A 20,447-nucleotide genomic window follows, 5' to 3' on the forward strand; every position below is an offset into this window, starting at 1 on the left:
TTTAGAATCTCATTTTTAAGAATTTCCCATCCTTCCTGGCAATTTAACAAGACTGTAAATGCTACAACTGTATAATTTATTTCTAAAGACTGAAACCATTTTTGATACGCCAAAACTAAGTATTCCCGTTTAATAAAATAGATATCCTGTGGTCAGAATCTATTTTTTTTATCGCTATAAATAACAACAATAACAAATAATGGTCGGCTTTACTTCACTACATCTTCTTCCACCCTTCAGCTGTTCCTAGATGAGCTATAAGAGGGATCAGATTGTTTGGAGGGACACATGACTTTAGGTCTAGAACAACGTACAAGCACTGCTTATGATCTGCAGCCATAAAAATACAATGGCCTGCATGGGAGCTGTGATCAGAAAATGACAGGTTATTTGTAATCGAAATTACTTAACAAAAGCTGCTCCAGCAGTAAAAATGATAGCAAAATGTGTTGTCTCTTAACAGTCGATGGGTGGGCCTGCTTGCTATTTAAGGTCCTGAATTCCGGTTCCCCATTGACAGTTGTGGCTCTTCAAGACCTGGTCAACACATGTTTGTCTGGCTTTGCCCTTCTAGTAGTTTGGTGTTGTTTGACCTCAGCCCAAGCGCATAATCGAACTACGGTTATGAAGCCTGGCATTTTTGCTCCATTTCTGGACCTCCTATGTTTGTGGCTCTTTGCCAGCCAGATCTACCAGCCAGGCTTCTACGCACATTGCCACCATAACACCATATCTCTGTTTGTACTGCTGACATCACATCTACAGTGCTAGAGTAAATCACTGAGCTCAACAGTTTTCCGATGAAGATGAGCCTCTGCGCTCACTAACTGGCTGCAGTGCTGTCGATGTGACATCACCACAACAGGTAACGGCAGAGACTGGGGCATCGGCAGAGCCCGGGCCATGGACCCACCCATGCTAAAGCTAGTTTATTATAATTACTAAAGAAACGTATAGAAAAAAAGTCTGTGTTGAAAAATGAACTTGAATGACCTGGATTTAATTCTTTTCACTAACTTTGGCAGAAGTCCCAGTACTGCCAGACATTCTAATGTTTGAGGACGTTTTACACGAAGGCCAGCTATACAGGTTCTTTCTATGTTGAAATGCACGATGTACCTCTAGTGATAGAAGAAACAGTACGTGCACTTTTATTAGTTGTAGGGACTAAATGCATGTAATATGTTTTATATTGTGGATGAAGAGCATGAGTAAATGGAGGCACAAATACCGTGACAGTCCTCCAAGAGATTCACTGCAAAGAATTTTATTTTAGTAAATTCACACGAAAATCTTCATATCTGTCAAAAAAAAAAAATATAACAACCAGCCGAACCTTTACCTGGACTTTCCTAAAAGCACTGGACAGTTAAAGGGACTCTGTTAGCACAGAATGACTGTTCATTCCAAGTACAGGTTTTTGGTGCTTCACAGCGGGGCTAATCATTTACGTACACCTTCCCACCTGCTTGCTTTGCTTCTATATCCACTCTCTTTTGGCTCTATGAAGCCAGAGCGGTCAATCAAAGAGGAGGGAGAGATTGAGGGAAAACAAGCAGGTGGGAAGGTGTATTTAAATGATTGGCCGTGATGCACAGAGAGGTGGGACTTCGTTTCAACAGTCATCCTGTGCTGGCAGAGTTCCTTTAAGTAAAGCTGTACAAAAAGGTGTTTCTCACGACGGCTTGAAATAAGATAGCAGAAAAGGCTGGATCCAGATGGACCCAGAGTTGGCAGTACCCACCTAATCTTGGCGAACATTTATGAGCATAGGTGAACTATTGAATGGGGCGCAGTACTTTTTTACAGCCAGATTGCAGGGGTTTTTTTTGTTTTATTTTTTAGATTTTTCAAAATTAATCCTGAAGACACTGATCTTAACCCTTTCCAGACATGTGCTATACATACACTGCTCTGCGGTAGCTACATTCCTGCAAAGAGAAGTATATGTATAGCGCCGCGATAGCGCAGGCTCACGCTGAGTGCCACCGCGATTGGGTACAGATGTCAGATCTATGAGAGCTGACACCCTACAGCAACATACACGATCAGTACTAGCACCGATCACGATCGTTTAACCCCCTCTGATGCCACTGTCAATCATGGTCAATGAGCACCGTACAGGGAGTGAACTCCCTGTCTGCTCCCATCAGCACAGTGTGATATGATCACATTGTGCTGATGGTCTCCATGGTGATCCCCAGCCGCAAGATGGCCACGGGGTCCTTGGAGGTCCTCTTAGGGAAGGTGGCCTGTGAGCGCCTGCTAAGAGCAGGAGCTAACACTCCTCCTCCCTGCCTTTCATTTTCTCCTCTAATGCCCTGCAGTGAAGAAGCATTGCAGAGTATAAGATCAGCAATCTGTTACTGTACAGTGATGTGCCATCCTGTGACAATGTAAAAAAGTTTTTAAAAGTTATTACAAAGTGTAAAAATATTTAAAAATAAATCCCCAAATAAAGAACAAAAAAATATTATTCCAATATATACATTGATTTATATTAAAAAATAAAGAAAAAAGTACACACATTTGGCATAAAACTGTTCCACTAGTTAACCCCTTCAGTGAACACCGTAAAAAAGGCAAAAAGCTAGGCTTTATCACCATACCGCCAAACAAAAAGTACCGTAACCTGATGGCATGTTCACATACCCTAAGGAGAATACCCAGCAGAAAACCTTGCATTGAAAAATGATTGTGAGCAGTAAAAGCTCAAAAGGAACATTTCACAGTTTAAAACCATATGTGGTAATGTAATGGAGCCTGTGTACAGGGTTTGTCACCAAGAGACTAAACAATTACTGACACACAGTACAATATGAAGTCAGTTGAGGAATCTTAAAACAAATCAGGACTACATAGAGCATAGTTTACATTTATTTGACTAAAGAGTTTCATTACTTGTTTTGTTTTATTTGGAGCTCTCTTCATCCCTCACCCCTAAAAAAAAAAACCTGAAAGCCTCAACTGATGACTTATGTTGCAGATAGATCATCAATATTTTCTACCCATACCACCCCTTTAGGGCTTGCTGAGACTACCGTATAAATCGTGCAAGAGCAATCTGATTTTTCTATTGGATAGCACTCTGGCCAATGTTATTCAATAGCCAATGCTGATGTCCGATTTTTTTTTTTCATATTGCCCCATAGCTCTGCCATATAGTGCTCTGCACCGTTCATATTTCCCCATAGCTCTGCCATATAGTGCTCTGCACCGTTCATATTTCCCCATAGCTCTGCCATATAGTGCTCTGCACCGTCCATATTGCCCCATAGCTCTGCCACATAGTGCTCTGCACCGTTCATATTGCCCCATAGCTGTGCCATATAGTGCTCTGCACCGTTCATATTTCCCCATAGCTGTGCCCCATATAGTGCTCTGCACCGTTCATATTGCCCCATAGCTCTGCCATATAGTGCTCTGCACCGTTCATATTTTCCCATAGATGTACCATAGAAAGCTGTGCCCCATATAGTGTTCTGCACCGTTCATATTGCCCCATAGCTCTGCCATATAGTTCTCTGCACCGTTCATATTTCCCCATAGATGCTCCACATAAATCTCTGCCATTGCTGCTGCTGCAATAAAAAAATGCCATACTCACCTTTCTTGCTTGCACTGTTTTCTAGCAGTTAGTGTGTGGTTTGGCAAACAGCATGTGCTGCTAGTTTCACTTACAGAAACTATTTGATCCTTCAAGTATCTTAAGTGACTGATTGCTTCTTTGAATTATTTGGCTTCAGTTTGTATTGGTTTTATACCTTCTATTCCCTACTACAGTGATGGGGTTTTCTCGGGTTATTATATAAACCCAGCTATTTAACTCTTTTACTGAGCTTACAGACAGATAATGTCACCCTCTAACGTGGTTATTTATGTACTAGATGGCAGCCCGATTCTAAAGAATCGGGAGTCTAGAATCCATATATACTTTATTTATTCAAATGTAAGAATAATACAATTAATAAATAATAGTAAGAAAGAACAAAAATAATAGGCAGTATATGGAGAAAACACCAAACAAAAGTTCAAAATTGGTGTGAAAATGTCACTGAACCACTTCACAACTAAATATATATAGTTTTGGTAAATGGTATTATCATTTTTTTGACGAAATTCGGCAGGAGCTTGAAGAGCAACGTCACTGGGCCCGCCTCCACGCAGTAGAAACTTGCTGTGAGGTAAAAATTCAAAAATCACACCAAAATGGCGGGCGGAGTGTGTCACAGTACGGCACGTTTCTGATTGGTCGCTCGCAGCAGGCGGCAACCAATCAGACACTGGACACTGTTGACGTCACTTATCTCCGGACATTAGCTCCGGACATTAGCTCCGGACATTAGCTCCGGACAAAGCCACGGAAGTTGGCACAAATTGCAGGAAGTAGTATTCTAGGCAATTATATATTAGATAGGTTTCCTGCACGTGTCTTAACTCTTACTGACTGTTGCATTACCCCTTAATGGCTGTCTGGTGCCTGTAGTTTCGCACCCAGATCCTGAAGAGGGACAATGAGGGCCAGAGTGTTGAAGAGGGACCTCAGTGAAGATACAGTGGGGAAAAAAAGTATTTTGTCAGCGACCAATTGTGCAAGTTCTCCCTCTTAAAACGATAAGAGAGGCCTGTAATTGACATTATCAGGTAGACCACAACTATGAGAGTCAAAATGAGGAAACAAATCCAGAAAATCACCTTGTCTGATGTGGCAAGATTTATTTTGCAATTTATGGTGGAAAACAAGTACCATATTTGGTCATTTTCAAAAGTTCACCTCAATATTTTTTTATGTATCCTTTTTTTGGCAATGACAGAGGTCAAACGTTTTCTGTAAGTCTTCACAAGGTTGGCACACACTGTTGGTGGTATGTTGTCCCATCTCTGCAACAGAGGTGAAACAAAAAAAACATTATTCCTCTCTACAGCCACTATTTTGTAAAAGGTCCACTTTAAACCAGATAGTCATACCACACAAAAGAATGTTAATAAATAACATTTAACATCTGTCTAAATTTATATTATCATAATTTTTCAAATATCTTTTTATTATTTAGAAAGTGAACTGCTTAAGTTTGAGTACATTTTCATTATTTCAAGGAAATGGGTAAAACTTTATTTTTTAGGATCTATGGAAGTCAATTTTTGAAACCTATACAGTACATTGGAAAATTTCCAAAAATGATGCCATTTTAAAAACCATACCCACTCTAAGGCCGAAGTCACACTACAGGGAGATACGGCCGAGTCTCGCTGGTTAAAAACAAGCTCTGGCACCGGCACTCCAGAGCGGAGCGTGCGGCCGCATAGCAATACATGGAGCCGCACGCTCCGCTCCGGAGTACCAATGCCTGAGCTTGTTTTTAACTTGCGAATCTCGGCCGTATCTCACTGTAGTGTGACTCCGGCCTTTGTATTCAAATCAAAGGAAGTTTGTTAACCATTCAGGTGCTTCACTAGAATTAAGGACTATTTTTATTGGAACCTCTGCTATTTATTTTTGTGTGTGCTTTGTGCTTACGGTAAGGACATAATCTTACTTTGCATGGCCTATACTGTTGTTTGTTTTTAATTGTTTGTTCTGGATATTTTGACCAATTTTGTAAGTTTAAAAGGGTAGACCACTTTTATCTTTAACCGATGTCTTGGTTACATGATTTTGTATTATTTATTATAGGGTAGGACAGGTTCTCTGTCCCTTGCTCACATAATGCTTAGCTCATCTGTTCTGAGTGTCAATCATCCTCCCTCGATTGAAAAGAAGCTTTCCTATGTTCAGTGTTTCAGTTGGAGGAGGCTGGTGGACAGGTCTGGCCGCATGCCTCTGAGCCATCTTTAATTACTGAAGACAAATTGAAAGCTGGAAGACCGACAAAACTATATCACCTAGAGTTGACCCCAGTAAAGACCTTGCAAATTATCTCCTGCGGGGAAAACTCCCCTCAGGCAGGCATGGCTGCAAAGAATTTTTATGAAAGTATTTAAAAGTAATTGTATGTCACTTTTTTTTTTCTTTTTTCAATTACTTTTAAACCTTTGAATATGGGGTGACGTTATAGAAATGTCTGGAATTCCTAAACAGCCAATTCAGTGTTTTTTGTAAAACCACTAAAATTAAATCTGGAAGTCTACACTACATTTAAATTTTGATTGCATTATTTCACATGCACCTTTCACAGGCTGAAAGGTGGCAGATGAGGTTTAACAATGATAAATGTAAGGTTATACACATGGGAAGAGGGAATCAATATCACCATTACACACTGAACGGGAAACCACTGGGTAAATCTGACAGGGAGAAGGACTTGGGGATCCTAGTTAATGATAAACTTACCTGGAGCAGCCAGTGCCAGGCAGCAGCTGCCAAGGCAAACAGGATCATGGGGTGCATTAAAAGAGGTCTGGATACACATGATGAGAGCATTATACTGCCTCTGTACAAATCCCTAGTTAGACCGCACATGGAGTACTGTGTCCAGTTTTGGGCACCGGTGCTCAGGAAGGATATAATGGAACTAGAGAGAGTACAAAGGAGGGCAACAAAATTAATAAAGGGGATGGGAGAACTACAATACCCAGATAGATTAGCGAAATTAGGATTATTTAGTCTAGAAAAAAGACGACTGAGGGGCGATCTATTAACCATGTATAAGTATATAAGGGGACAATACAAATATCTCGCTGAGGATCTGTTTATACCAAGGAAGGTGACGGGCACAAGGGGGCATTCTTTGCGTCTGGAGGAGAGAAGGTTTTTCCACCAACATAGAAGAGGATTCTTTACTGTTAGGGCAGTGAGAATCTGGAATTGCTTGCCTGAGGAGGTGGTGATGGCGAACTCAGTCGAGGGGTTCAAGAGAGGCCTGGATGTCTTCCTGGAGCAGAACAATATTGTATCATACAATTATTAGGTTCTGTAGAAGGACGTAGATCTGGGTACTTATTATGATGGAATATAGGCTGAACTGGATGGACAAATGTCTTTTTTCGGCCTTACTAACTATGTTACTATGTTACATCTCCAATACCCATGTACAGATGCAAAATTTTGGAAATATTCTCACAGTTCAAACATTTATGGATCCATCTGCATATTTACTTACCAGGAATGGTGCACTGGAATTTCCTAATAAGAATCAAAGTTTCAAGCGAAGTTCCTGTAATCCAGAGGAACACCATGGCTGAGGGTCATATGTGCCTCTAAACACTACACCCTGGCTGGGTGTTACCTCTTGTACATTCAACTGAAGACAGCATACTGCTGCTTGATGTGGCAGGCCGGGACACAACAAGATACAGTATAGATGAATGAGAGAGTCTGGAGTAAGAAAATATATTTTTCTTTACTAAATGAACTGCTAAAACATATGTACATCCAGTAGCAGGAATAGCACTTAAGCAATACATCTTCTACGCAATTCAGGGGTATAAGCTTGATAGTTACACGTGGTGGCACATTCTTATAATTTGTTGCACTGAAAAAGCAGGTTACCATTGGGGCCTCCATGTTCCCTTCTTGTGAGGGCCGCAATGGTTGGAGTTGGTTGCTATGGACCCTCAAAACTATTCTCAACTTTCAATTCATATAGACCACCCACTGTATCTTCGCACTTGTTTACACTTGCTGCAGCTCCTTAGGAGATGGTGTGCCAGCCTGGCCTGTCTTCACTATGATCCTCAGGTCTGGCTACAGTGGAAATTCTTATCTTATATAGATATCCTTTGCCATAAGCACTTCACTTGTCTGCTATGACTGACTTTTTCTGCCACTGATACTTGGTTACTTCAGAAATTGGTACATGAATATAGGGGTCTAAGGGGTAACGTTTCTCCTTATTGAGAGTGACATACCAGCTCTGGATTGTCAAGGTACGGAGGCTTATTCGCCATGCAATGCTCCTCTGGGAAATATAATATGCAAATTGCCTCTTCAGAGAAAAAGAGGACTTAAACTCTATAGCGCCACCTGTTGGAAGTAGCGATCCTACAAGTCACAATCAACCCTTTAACGAGTCGTGCAATATGACTTAGGATAAAAGCCAAATCAGTATCTCAATTCGCATTCACGGTGTTTCGGGCTGTTGGCCCTCATCAGTATGAAGCATGAGAACTGATTTGGCTACTTCCAACAGGCGACGCTATAGAGTTTAAGTCCTCTTTTTCTTTGAAGAGGCAATTTGCATATTACATGAATATAGTCTTCTCTCTTCTCCACACACAACACCCTTAACACCCTTGATCAATGCTGGTCTGCCCACATATTATTTTTTCTGTCCATGCTTCCCTACAACTAACATAGAAGAACAACTCCCCTATACCAACTTAATTCCTACCAAAATGGTCTGGCCTAATAGTTAGCCTGCAGATAGGGTTAACTAAGTGCTTCAGGCCACAGAATAGATAAAACAACCTTCAACACAGGTCAGTGCAATATATTACTATGAGCTCCTCTTTGATGGTGTGGGCAGTTGCTGATAGCTCGGCCACTCCGTTACATTCCCAACCACCTGAATCCTCATTCACAATATCGACATGTTGACACTCTATAATTTGTTGAATATCCAATAAAAATGTCTCTTCTGTGGTTGTTAAAAAAAAAAAAAAAAGAGCGTAGCATTCTCTGATCAGTACAAAGAGTTTCTATCATGTTATTGTAAGTTATACTGAGAGGAGACTATTTACATGGTTGGCTGGCAATCTGTGTACAGTCAATCTGTCACAGGGTGAAGCCCGTGCAATGGGTTTTAGGAATTATAGGGAGAAAGAAATACATAGTGGATGCTTTCCTGAAACGGAAAGTACTTGCAAGCAGCATAATACAAAGGATAGCAGGTTTACCCAGAATCCTTTGCAGTAGGCGGAGCTATGCAAATCATCTCTTTCCACCCCAGTCTAATCCACAGCGCTTGGAATCGCCAAGCGTGCAATGCTGCGGATTAGTTTCTAAATTTACACAGCCAACCAATTCCTACCTGTGGACACGTGTTTAGGGCTTTAGGCCCTCATCAGCACAGGGCTGGAATTGGTTGGCTGTATGGAGTGGGGCTCGGTGAGCAAGCGATACATACATGCTAGCCACCTTAGGGAGAGACCCAAGTTGGGCTAAATGTAGCGGGACGAAAGAGACCGAAAAGCCCTCTACTTAAAGGAAATACATAGTGGATGCTTTCCTGAAACGGAAAGTACTTGCAAGCAGCATCTTTCGTCCCGCTACATTTAGCCCAACTTGGGTCTCTCCCTAAGGTGGCTAGCATGTATGTAGGGAGAAAGAAAGAAAGAAAAAAAAACTACGACATGTGCCTGCCCTGCTGCCGGCCCAGGACTGTAAGATTCATCTGTGACAATGAGGAGAAACCAAGAAGGGCTAAAAGTCAGGAAAAATATATTTTGTTCACTTGTATATGTCAAAACAACTGTAAACTTGTCTTAAAAACTATTAGAAAGGGGGTTTTTTTTTTTGCTCTTACAAAGCAAATTGTGGGACAACCCCTTTGGGTTACTAATTCTTTTAAGAGGACTTTGTTAGAAACCCTCACCATTGTTTCTAAGGAGGGAGGTCCAGGCATTTTCTAACATATTTTGATGTAGTTGGAGATTCAAGTTGCTGTACAGTTTGAACTTTACTGAAAAGTAGTGGCCTAAGGAGACCCCCACTGCAGTCCTTAAAGGGACACTGTCACCTGAATTTGGAGGGAACAATCTTCAGCCATAGGGGCGGGGTTTTCGGGTGTTTGATCCACCCTTTCCTTACCCGCTGGCTGCATGCTGGCTGCAATATTGGTTTGCAGTTCATTCTCTGTCCTCCATAGTACACGCCTGCACAGCTTTACAAAACATCCATTAGTTACACAGAATCCAACACAAGACAACGTCCACCAACATTACACCTTATAGTATTTGTCTAAAGGTCATAAGTGTAGATGGTTACAGAAATCTATGGGTCCCCATGCATTGCCCCAAGATTCAGTTTCATCCTGAACCCGAGCCAATATGTACTCTATGTGTAGATGATGGTTTCAGTTGTAAGTGACCTGAGTAATTTGCTTCACTGAAAGCCGATGCCTTACGATTAGTGTTCAAGGCGTTGCACTGAAGTAGCACTAGACAAAACACATACAGGCTGTCATAAAGCCTTTATTTTCATTATTATTACGTCTTTGTAGTATTTTCAATATGATATTACAATGCTGCCGCCTCGGGAGGATTCTGTTCACAAAACAGAAGAGCAAAATATTTGCTGTATGTACAGTATATCCGTAGCAAAAGTATTTCTGTAACAAAAGTGTAAAAACCAAACTACATGTTATACCGTTCCCACAGGTTTCCAATGGCACATGGCAAACTTCTGTCTATTTGATAGTCTTGTCTGGACACCGATTTTTGACACCCAAAGAAAAATTAAAGTTCCCCTTTTGTTATTTTTGTCATTGAACAGATGCATCCAGACAGTGACGTCTGTAGGCACATGTTTACATATTTTTCATGTCGATCTTTCTAAAGAAAGTGAAAACCTTGCTAAAAGATTCACATATTTGCCTGCCCTTTCCCCTTTTTTGATTAGTATACTTAAATATAATAATAGTAATAATAATAATAATATGGCAATTTATGGCTAAACATGGAGTGAAGAGTGTAAAAATTCCAGTAGGCTTTGGAATTGTATAAGACCATGTCGTAGAGTCCAGCATTCAGCCTTATTGACTTCAATGCTCAGGATGCTTCCCTGCCAACAACTGATTGTGCATTTGCAAAATAAAACCCTTTCATCCTGAGAATCTGAGATATGGTGCAATTGTAGCTTCTATTCATTGTTTAATATCCTAATGAAACAGCTGTGTGCTGACAAGGAAATATATATGTCGGGAAACAACATTCATTGTCAGATGAAAGAACGGTAATTTTCTTATGTAAAATGCCTTCCAAATCCTAAACACCATAATCCCATGTGTAGTGGAAGATTGAAAAATGATCACAATTTGTGAGCTGAAGGGTGGCTCATCTCCTGTTATAGAAGTGAGCTGCTCGGTTATTTATACCATGGGCATGTTTGCCCTTTCTTGTATATGCCAGCTATAACATATCATTATTTTCTTTGTGACTCTAAGGAAAAGACAAAGCCTTGCCCTTTTTTTCCATCTTAGTTAATCATGATGTGTCTGTGTAGAGGAGGACATATTGTTTCATATTTCACTTTTGGTGTCTTTTACAGATTGAACCCCAAAAATATATCGGGCGTTTTATCAAGGTAAGTGACGAAAACAAGGTAAATGCATTAATATTCTTTTGATTATTTGTTTAATTAGTGGATCTTTTACTTAGCTAAGGTTCTGTTAACATTTCTGTGCAGACATTCCGTTTATTAAGGAACAAACAAATTGATTATGTGATCCATTGTATCTGTTGGAAAAAAAGAGGGGGCCCTGTTGATTATTAGTCTGTTTGCATTCAGAACTTTTTTCTTTCCTTCTTTTAAAAAAATAAATATAAAGTGACACCATACCAACCCCATAAAAACAATGGGACACCTCTGTGACTGGGTGTACGGCAGAGCAAGAAGGGACAACAGGCCAATGGATGATTCCACAGATTTATTATCAAGAACGCTGGAACAACACATGCAGGTAGATCTACAGAGTCCACAATTAGTCCAACGGAACAGGTTCGGGGGCACCTCCCGATAATCCTTGTGCCAGGTAACAAAGCAATAGTCCACAATTAGTCCAATGGAACAGGTTCGGGGGCACCTCCCGATAATCCTTGTGCCAGCTAACAAAGCAATAGTCCACACGAGTCCAAGGGATCCCAAAACAATCTCACGAACAACGAGATATGTCCTCAGCTCAAGTCTCGTCCCGTTCGCTTCCGCAATCCCAGATGGGCGTGGGGTCTTGCCTCAGCTAAGAATCCCCACTCCTTCTCCTTCAAAGATCAACTCACATCTGATCTCAAAATAAGAATGGATTGTCTGAGCTCCTGGGATCCGCCCATGAAGAGGGGTAGGGGTCACACCTTCTATTCAATGGTTGGGTCCACCAGGAGATTCTAGACTGGTGGGCTCCGCTTAGTCTATGTAGTATGTACATTTGACTAGCCACCTGCTGTGAGGAAGAATGGCTATTCCTCCACTAGTGATGTTGACAAAGCTTAATTACATTAGAGCTTAGGGCTGCAAGTATTGGGGGAAGGAGACATATTGTTACAGGTGAACTCCCAGCACAAGAATATACATAAATTACAGCTAATAGAAACCAGAGAACAGTTACATACATCAAATGGCATACCACTCAAACACAGGACAGGGCAAAAGTACATATCATGACAATCCCTTCCCCTCCCAATTTGTGTACGTACTAGGGACCTCTACAGGTCGCTGGTTAAGTACACACAGGCATGGCTGACCGGACTCAGGGCTCCTCTTGCCTGGACAGTCCATCTGCATTTTGGTGTTGGCTGCCTCTTCTATACTGTATGGTAAAGTTATAGGGCTGCAGAGCCAGGCTCCATCGTAGTAAGCGTCCATTGTCCCCAGAGACTCTGTTCAGCCAGATGAGGGGATTGTGATCAGTAACCACAGTGAATTCTCGTCCATACAGATACGGTCTTAGTTTCCTGAGGGCCCACACTACAGCCAGACATTCTTTTTCAACAGTTGCATAGGCCACTTCTCGGTCCAGCAATTTCCGGCTGAGGTAGGCAATGGAGTGCTCGTCCCCAGCTGCATTCACCTGGCTGAATACAGCTCCCAGTCCATAAGCAGAGGCGTCAGTCTGCACAATGAATCTCCTCTTGTAGTCTGGAGCAGCCAGAACAGGGTCGCAGACCAGAGCGTCCTTCAGCCGGTTAAAAGCCTCATCACAGGCTGGAGTCCAGATCACCAGCCGGGGCATCGTTTTCTTGGTCAGGTCGGTAAGAGGCTTGGCCACAGTGCTGAAATGAGAAACAAATTTTCGGTAATAACCGGCAGTGCCCAAAAAAGCCATAACTTGTTTCTTAGTTTGGGGTACAGGCCAGTCTCTAATAGCCTGGATTTTGGCAGGCTCAGGACGGAGCTTCCCTCCTCCCACTCTATGCCCTAGGTATTGGACTTCACCCATCCCCAATTGGCATTTATCTGGTCGAATGGTTTTGGCCTGCTGCAAGAAGCAGGTCAAGAATAACGGCTACTTGTTTCAGATGTTCCTCCCACGTCTGGCTGAAGATGGCGATATCATCCAAGTAGGCACAAGCAAAGTCACCACATCCCTGGAGGATCTGGTCCACCATTCTCTGGAAGGTTGCAGGGGCAGTCTTCATTCCAAAGGGCATGTTTAGAAATTCATACAGACCAAATGGGGTTATAAAAGCGGACCGTTCTCTCCCTTCCTCCGTCAGAGGGATTTGCCAGTATCCCTTACTGAGATCCAAGGTAGTGACATATCGGGACCCAGCCAGGCGGTCTAGAAGTTCGTCAATACGGGGCATTGGGTAAGCATCACTGACGGTATGGTCGTTTAGTCGTCGATAGTCCACACAAAACCGAGTACTCCCATCCTTCTTGGGTTCTAACACCACAGGAGAGGCCCAAGGGCTATGGGAGGCCTGGATTACTCCAAGCTGTAACATCTCCAGTTCGTGCTGCATGGTGTGTCGAACTGATTCAGGTACCCGGTAAGGAGCCTGTTGTATGGGACGGATACCCTGAGTGTTCACATGATGTTGGGTGACGGTGGTTCGACCTGGTTGGGATGAGAAAGCAGCCTGTCTCTGTTGAAGCACTCCCAGCATCTGTTTTTTCTGTAAGGAATCCAGGTCATCTCCCAGTGGAACCTGTTCCACAGTGGATGGGACTCTCGCTGCTTCCAAGAGATCAGGTAGGGAGTCCTCATCCTCTTGACCATCTTCTGAAGCCAGCCGACAGCTTGCTATCACTGGAATGTTCCGGCCATGGTACTCCTTAATCATATTCACATGGACAGTCTTTTGTCTTAGCCCTGATCATCTAAGGCAAGAAGATAATTGGTGTCATTTAGTTGTCTGAGAACCCGGAAGGGACCCTCCCATGTGGTTTGCAGTTTATTCTGCCGATGGGGAACAATCATTAAGACCTGTTGTCCTTCTACAAACTCCCGATAGCGTGCTTTACGGTCATACCATGTCTTCTGTCTGGTTTGAGCCATCCGCACATTACTCTGGGCAAAACTAGCAAGTTGAGCCAGGGTTTCTCGCAGCTTTAGGACATAAGGGACAACAGGGGCTCCTGTATCCTCAACTTGCCCCTCCCAGTATTCCTTGAGTAGGGTTAAGGGCCCTCGAACCTTTCTTCCATAGAGTAGTTCAAAGGGTGAAAACCCAGTGGACTCCTGGGAAACTTCCCGATAGGCAAACAAGAGATGGGGTAGGTACTTCTCACAGTCTGAATCTCTGTCAGTGAAGGCCCTTAGCATATTCTTCAGAGTGCCATTGAATCGTTCACAAAATCCATTTGTTTGGGGATGATACGGGGTCGTTCGGATTGCTCGTACTCCACAAGTGCGCCACATGCACTGGACCAGCTCTGACATGAACTGGGAGCCTTGGTCTAACAAGATCTCACTGGGGAATCCTACTCTGGTAAAAATGGTAACCAAGGCCTCGGCCACCTTGGCTGCTGAAATACATGACAAGGCCACAGCTTCTGGATATCGGGTGGCATAGTCCACAACAGTGAGAATGTACTGCTTTCCAGATTTACTTGGTTTAGCCAGAGGTCCAATGATATCGACAGCTACTCTTTGAAAGGGTTCTTCTATTATAGGCAGCGGTTGCAGGGGTGCCTTTGGGTGATCTCCGGGTCGCCCTCTACGCTGACATATGTCACAAGTTCGACAGAAATGCGCTACAGCTTGGGAAATCCCCGGCCAATAGAAAGTTTGAGTCAATCGTCTCCGTGCGAGTTTTGCCTTGATGGCCGGCCATAGGAATGTCATGAGCAAGGTGTAATAGGGGAATTCTGTACTTCTGAGGAACAATCAGCTGTTTGCTATAAGTCCAGGGCTTATCTAGGGAGTCGGCATTGGTAACCCGATATAGAAGTCCATTTTCTCTGATAATTCTTTCCCCGTTCTCCCCTAGCTGCCCTATCGCAGCCCGAGCTCTAAAACTAGCAAGGGTGGGGTCAGTCTCTACCTCTTGTCTAAACTGAACTTTATCCCAAGTAACATTCATATTATCCCCACAAGAAGAATCACTCACCGGCTGTGACGGCAGTTCTGGTGGCCTCATTTCCATGGATGGGTTGTACACGTCCACATCCGCTGCTCTCTTGGCTTGACTTCTGGTTACCGCACCGACAAAGTTGCAATGAAGATTTCCCACATCATTTCCTAGAAGAACATCTGCAGGGAGGCCGCTCATCACACCGACCATGCATTGTTTGGCCCCAAAGCCATAATCCAGGGTCACACTCGCTCTTGGAATATATCTCTGGGTGCCTCCAGCCAATTCAATGGCAATTCCTGGTCCCTTTTGAATTGCTTCTGGTTGAATTACTCGGGGATCGGCTATGGTGAGGAAAGCCCCAGTGTCACGGAAGCCAACAACTTTTTGGCCATCCAGCACAACCTCCTGCAGATGTTTGTGATGAAGAACAGGTGGATGGGGCTCGCACCCCATAGACTCCTGGTAGGGGAGCCAGGATATCAGAGTCACTTAGAGTCTGTTTAGAAAGGATCGTAAAAATCGGAGAGGAGGAGGGGTTTGTCTCTATGTAAAGTCTTGTCTAAAGTCCACTTTAAGGGAGGATATTAGCGAAGGGAATGAGGATGTCGAGTCCATATGGGTTGAAATTCATGGAGGGAAAAATGGTAACAAAATTCTCATTGGGGTCTGTTACAAACCCCCAAATATAACAGAAAGCATGGAAAGTCTACTTCTAAAGCAGATAGATGAAGCTGCAACCCATAATGAGGTCCTGGTTATGGGGGACTTTAACTACCCGGATATTAACTGGGAAACAGAAACCTGTGAAACCCATAAAGGCAACAGGTTTCTGCTAATAACCAAGAAAAATTATATTTCACAATTGGTGCAGAATCCAACCAGAGGAGCAGCACTTTTAGACCTAATACTATCTAATAGACCTGACAGAATAACAAATCTGCAGGTGGTTGGGCATTTAGGAAATAGCGACCACAATATTGTGCAGTTTCACCTGTCTTTCACTAGGGGGACTTGTCAGGGAGTCACAAAAACATTGAACTTTAGGAAGGCAAAGTTTGAACAGCTTAGAGATGCCCTTAATCTGGTAGACTGGGACAATATCCTCAGAAATGAGAATACAGATAATAAATGGGAAATGTTTAAGAACATCCTAAATAGGCAGTGTAAGCGGTTTATACCTTGTGGGAATAAAAGGACTAGAAATAGGAAAAACCCAATGTGGCTAAACAAAGAAGTAAGACAGGCAATTAACAGTAAAAAGAAAGCATTTGCACTACTAAAGCAGGATGGCACCATTGAAGCTCTAAAAAACTATAGGGAGAAAAATACTTTATCTAAAAAACTAATTAAAGCTGCCAAAAAGGAAACAGAGAAGCACATTGCTAAGGAGAGTAAAACTAATCCCAAACTGTTCTTCAACTATATCAATAGTAAAAGAATAAAAACTGAAAATGTAGGCCCCTTAAAAAATAGTGAGGAAAGAATGGTTGTAGATGACGAGGAAAAAGCTAACATATTAAACACCTTCTTCTCCACGGTATTCACGGTGGAAAATGAAATGCTAGGTGAAATCCCAAGAAACAATGAAAACCCTATATTAAGAGTCACCAATCTAACCCAAGAAGAGGTGCGAAACCGGCTAAATAAGATTAAAATAGATAAATCTCCGGGTCCGGATGGCATACACCCACGAGTACTAAGAGAACTAAGTAATGTAATAGATAAACCATTATTTCTTATTTTTAGTGACTCTATAGCGACAGGGTCTGTTCCGCAGGACTGGCGCATAGCAAATGTGGTGCCAATATTCAAAAAGGGCTCTAAAAGTGAACCTGGAAATTATAGGCCAGTAAGTCTAACCTCTATTGTTGGTAAAATATTTGAAGGGTTTCTGAGGGATGTTATTCTGGATTATCTCAATGAGAATAACTGTTTAACTCCATATCAGCATGGGTTTATGAGAAATCGCTCCTGTCAAACCAATCTAATCAGTTTTTATGAAGAGGTAAGCTATAGACTGGACCACGGTGAGTCATTGGACGTGGTATATCTCGATTTTTCCAAAGCGTTTGATACCGTGCCGCACAAGAGGTTGGTACACAAAATGAGAATGCTTGGTCTGGGGGAAAATGTGTGTAAATGGGTTAGTAACTGGCTTAGTGATAGAAAGCAGAGGGTGGTTATAAATGGTATAGTCTCTAACTGGGTCGCTGTGACCAGTGGGGTACCGCAGGGGTCAGTATTGGGACCTGTTCTCTTCAACATATTCATTAATGATCTGCTAGAAGGTTTACACAGTAAAATATCGATATTTGCAGATGATACAAAACTATGTAAAGCAGTTAATACAAGAGAAGATAGTATTCTGCTACAGATGGATCTGGATAAGTTGGAAACTTGGGCTGAAAGGTGGCAGATGAGGTTTAACAATGATAAATGTAAGGTTATACACATGGGAAGAGGGAATCAATATCACCATTACACACTGAACGGGAAACCACTGGGTAAATCTGACAGGGAGAAGGACTTGGGGATCCTAGTTAATGATAAACTTACCTGGAGCAGCCAGTGCCAGGCAGCAGCTGCCAAGGCAAACAGGATCATGGGGTGCATTAAAAGAGGTCTGGATACACATGATGAGAGCATTATACTGCCTCTGTACAAATCCCTAGTTAGACCGCACATGGAGTACTGTGTCCAGTTTTGGGCACCGGTGCTCAGGAAGGATATAATGGAACTAGAGAGAGTACAAAGGAGGGCAACAAAATTAATAAAGGGGATGGGAGAACTACAATACCCAGATAGATTAGCGAAATTAGGATTATTTAGTCTAGAAAAAAGACGACTGAGGGGCGATCTAATAACCATGTATAAGTATATAAGGGGACAATACAAATATCTCGCTGAGGATCTGTTTATACCAAGGAAGGTGACGGGCACAAGGGGGCATTCTTTGCGTCTGGAGGAGAGAAGGTTTTTCCACCAACATAGAAGAGGATTCTTTACTGTTAGGGCAGTGAGAATCTGGAATTGCTTGCCTGAGGAGGTGGTGATGGCGAACTCAGTCGAGGGGTTCAAGAGAGGCCTGGATGTCTTCCTGGAGCAGAACAATATTGTATCATACAATTATTAGGTTCTGTAGAAGGACGTAGATCTGGGGATTTATTATGATGGAATATAGGCTGAACTGGATGGACAAATGTCTTTTTTCGGCCTTACTAACTATGTTACTATGTTACTATGTTACTTGGCAAGTCATCAGGGACTGAATCCAGCTCTTCTCCTGGTGAGGGGGTCTGTAGATAATGAACAGGCAAAGGCGGTCTGTAGCTGTTCTGCCTCCGAACACCTGGACATTGGAATTGCAGATGCCCAGGCTGCCCACATCCATAACATCTACGCTCTGGGATTCTTCCTCCACGTCGTATTCCCAAAGGTGGAGCAGGAGTAGTGCGGGGCACAGTCACGCGAAGGTCACCATGAGTTGATGGCCTAGTGGGATGGTAAATATTGGAGGCCGAAGGACCAGGGGCCGCCAGCGTTGGGGGGCTGGTAGTTTTTTTCTCACTGAATAGTAGTTTTTTCCACTGAGGCTTGATGGTGAGAGCCTCATCAGCTAGAGCTGCAGCTTCCTCCACAGTGGCTGGTCTCCTCTCACGCACCCATTCCCGGATCTCAGCAGGGCACTTGAAGTAAAACTGCTCTTTTAGGATAACCTGGAGGAAGGTCTCCCAGGTGAAGGCCTCCTCTGCCTCCAGCCAGCGATGACATATTTGTTTGAGTCTGTGGGCATGCATCTTGAAAGACACTTCCTCATCGCAGGCTAAAGTTCGGAACTGAGTCCTGTAAGTGTCTGGGGTAACAGCATAATGTTCTAGAATAGTCTGTTTATCCGCATACTCACAGTTCCCCTGAGGGTCCATAGCTCTATAGGCTGCAGCAGCTCCACCCTCTAAGAGCCCCACCAGATGTCGGACTCGGTCCCTTTCTGGGACTTCCATTAATTGACACTGATGCTCAAAGTCCTGGAAGAAGCCCTCATTGTCGCCTGCAGCCTCATTAAAGGGCTTGAAGTCTTTGCGGGACACTCTGGGGAGTTCCCTCATGGTGGGTGCTGGGGTTAGAGTCTGTCTGGAGCTTCTAGCTGCTTCCAAAGCGATCTGCCTCTCCAGCAATGCCATCTCCTGAGCTCTGTCCTCGGCTCTGTGAATGGCCTCCCTCTCCTCGGCTCTGTGAATGGCCTCCCTCTCCTCGGCTCTGTGAATGGCCTCCCTCTCCCTCTCCTGAGCTCGGTGAATGGCCTCTTTCTTATAGTCTATGGTGGCCTCTTCTCCCAGCAATGCCAACTCCTCCTCGTACCACACAACCCACTGACTTTTTTGGGTATTTACCTCCGGCTGCAGTCTTTCCTCCATTTGCTGTGAGGATCCTTCCTCAGCGTCATCTTGCAGGTGAACTCCTTCCAAAGCCTCAATAAGCTGCTCCTTGGAGAGTCCCTTGTAGCTGACTCCCAGTTCACGGGCCTTTGTTTGTAGGTTCACCGCAGTCCAGTTCTTGTACTCTGCGGTGCTGCTTCCCGATGTTGATGGGCCTTTGTCCTCCATTCCTTCTGCTCTGATCCCACCGCTGCCACCAGTTTGTGACGGGGTGTATGGCAGAGCAAGAAGGGACAACAGGCCAATGGATGATTCCACAGATTTATTATCAAGAACGCTGGAACAACACATGCAGGTAGATCTACAGAGTCCACAATTAGTCCAACGGAACAGGTTCGGGGGCACCTCCCGATAATCCTTGTGCCAGGTAACAAAGCAATAGTCCACAATTAGTCCAATGGAACAGGTTCGGGGGCACCTCCCGATAATCATTGTGCCAGCTAACAAAGCAATAGTCCACACGAGTCCAAGGGATCCCAAAACAATCTCACGAACAACGAGATATGTCCTCAGCTCAAGTCTCGCCCCGTTCGCTTCCGCAGTCCCAGATGGGCGTGGGGTCTTGCCTCAGCTAAGAATCCCCACTCCTTCTCCTTCAAAGATCAACTCACATCTGATCTCAAAATAAGAATGGATTGTCTGAGCTCCTGGGATCCGCCCATGAAGGGGGGTAGGGGTCACACCTTCTATTCAATGGTTGGGTCCACCAGGAGATTCTAGACTGGTGGGCTCCACTTAGTCTATGTAGTATGTACATTTGACTAGCCACCTGCTGTGAGGAAGAATGGCTATTCCTCCACTAGTGATGTTGACAAAGCTTAATTACATTAGAGCTTA

General features: G+C 43.4%; 1 protein-coding gene across 2 annotated transcripts in view; it reads left to right on the forward strand.

The window, feature by feature from the left end:
- ARHGAP26 (Rho GTPase activating protein 26) overlaps positions 1-20,447 on the forward strand; it is a 590,718-nt gene that overhangs the window by 424,613 nt on the left and 145,658 nt on the right. For both annotated transcript variants that reach the window (XM_069764052.1, XM_069764053.1), the window contains exon 21: positions 11,207-11,242. In XM_069764052.1, coding sequence (XP_069620153.1) covers positions 11,207-11,242 — 36 coding nt within the window. The remainder of the gene's footprint in view (positions 1-11,206; positions 11,243-20,447) is intronic.

The sequence above is a fragment of the Ranitomeya imitator genome, chromosome 4 (genome assembly GCF_032444005.1).
Source record: "Ranitomeya imitator isolate aRanImi1 chromosome 4, aRanImi1.pri, whole genome shotgun sequence".
NCBI classification, from domain to species: Eukaryota; Metazoa; Chordata; class Amphibia; order Anura; family Dendrobatidae; genus Ranitomeya; species Ranitomeya imitator.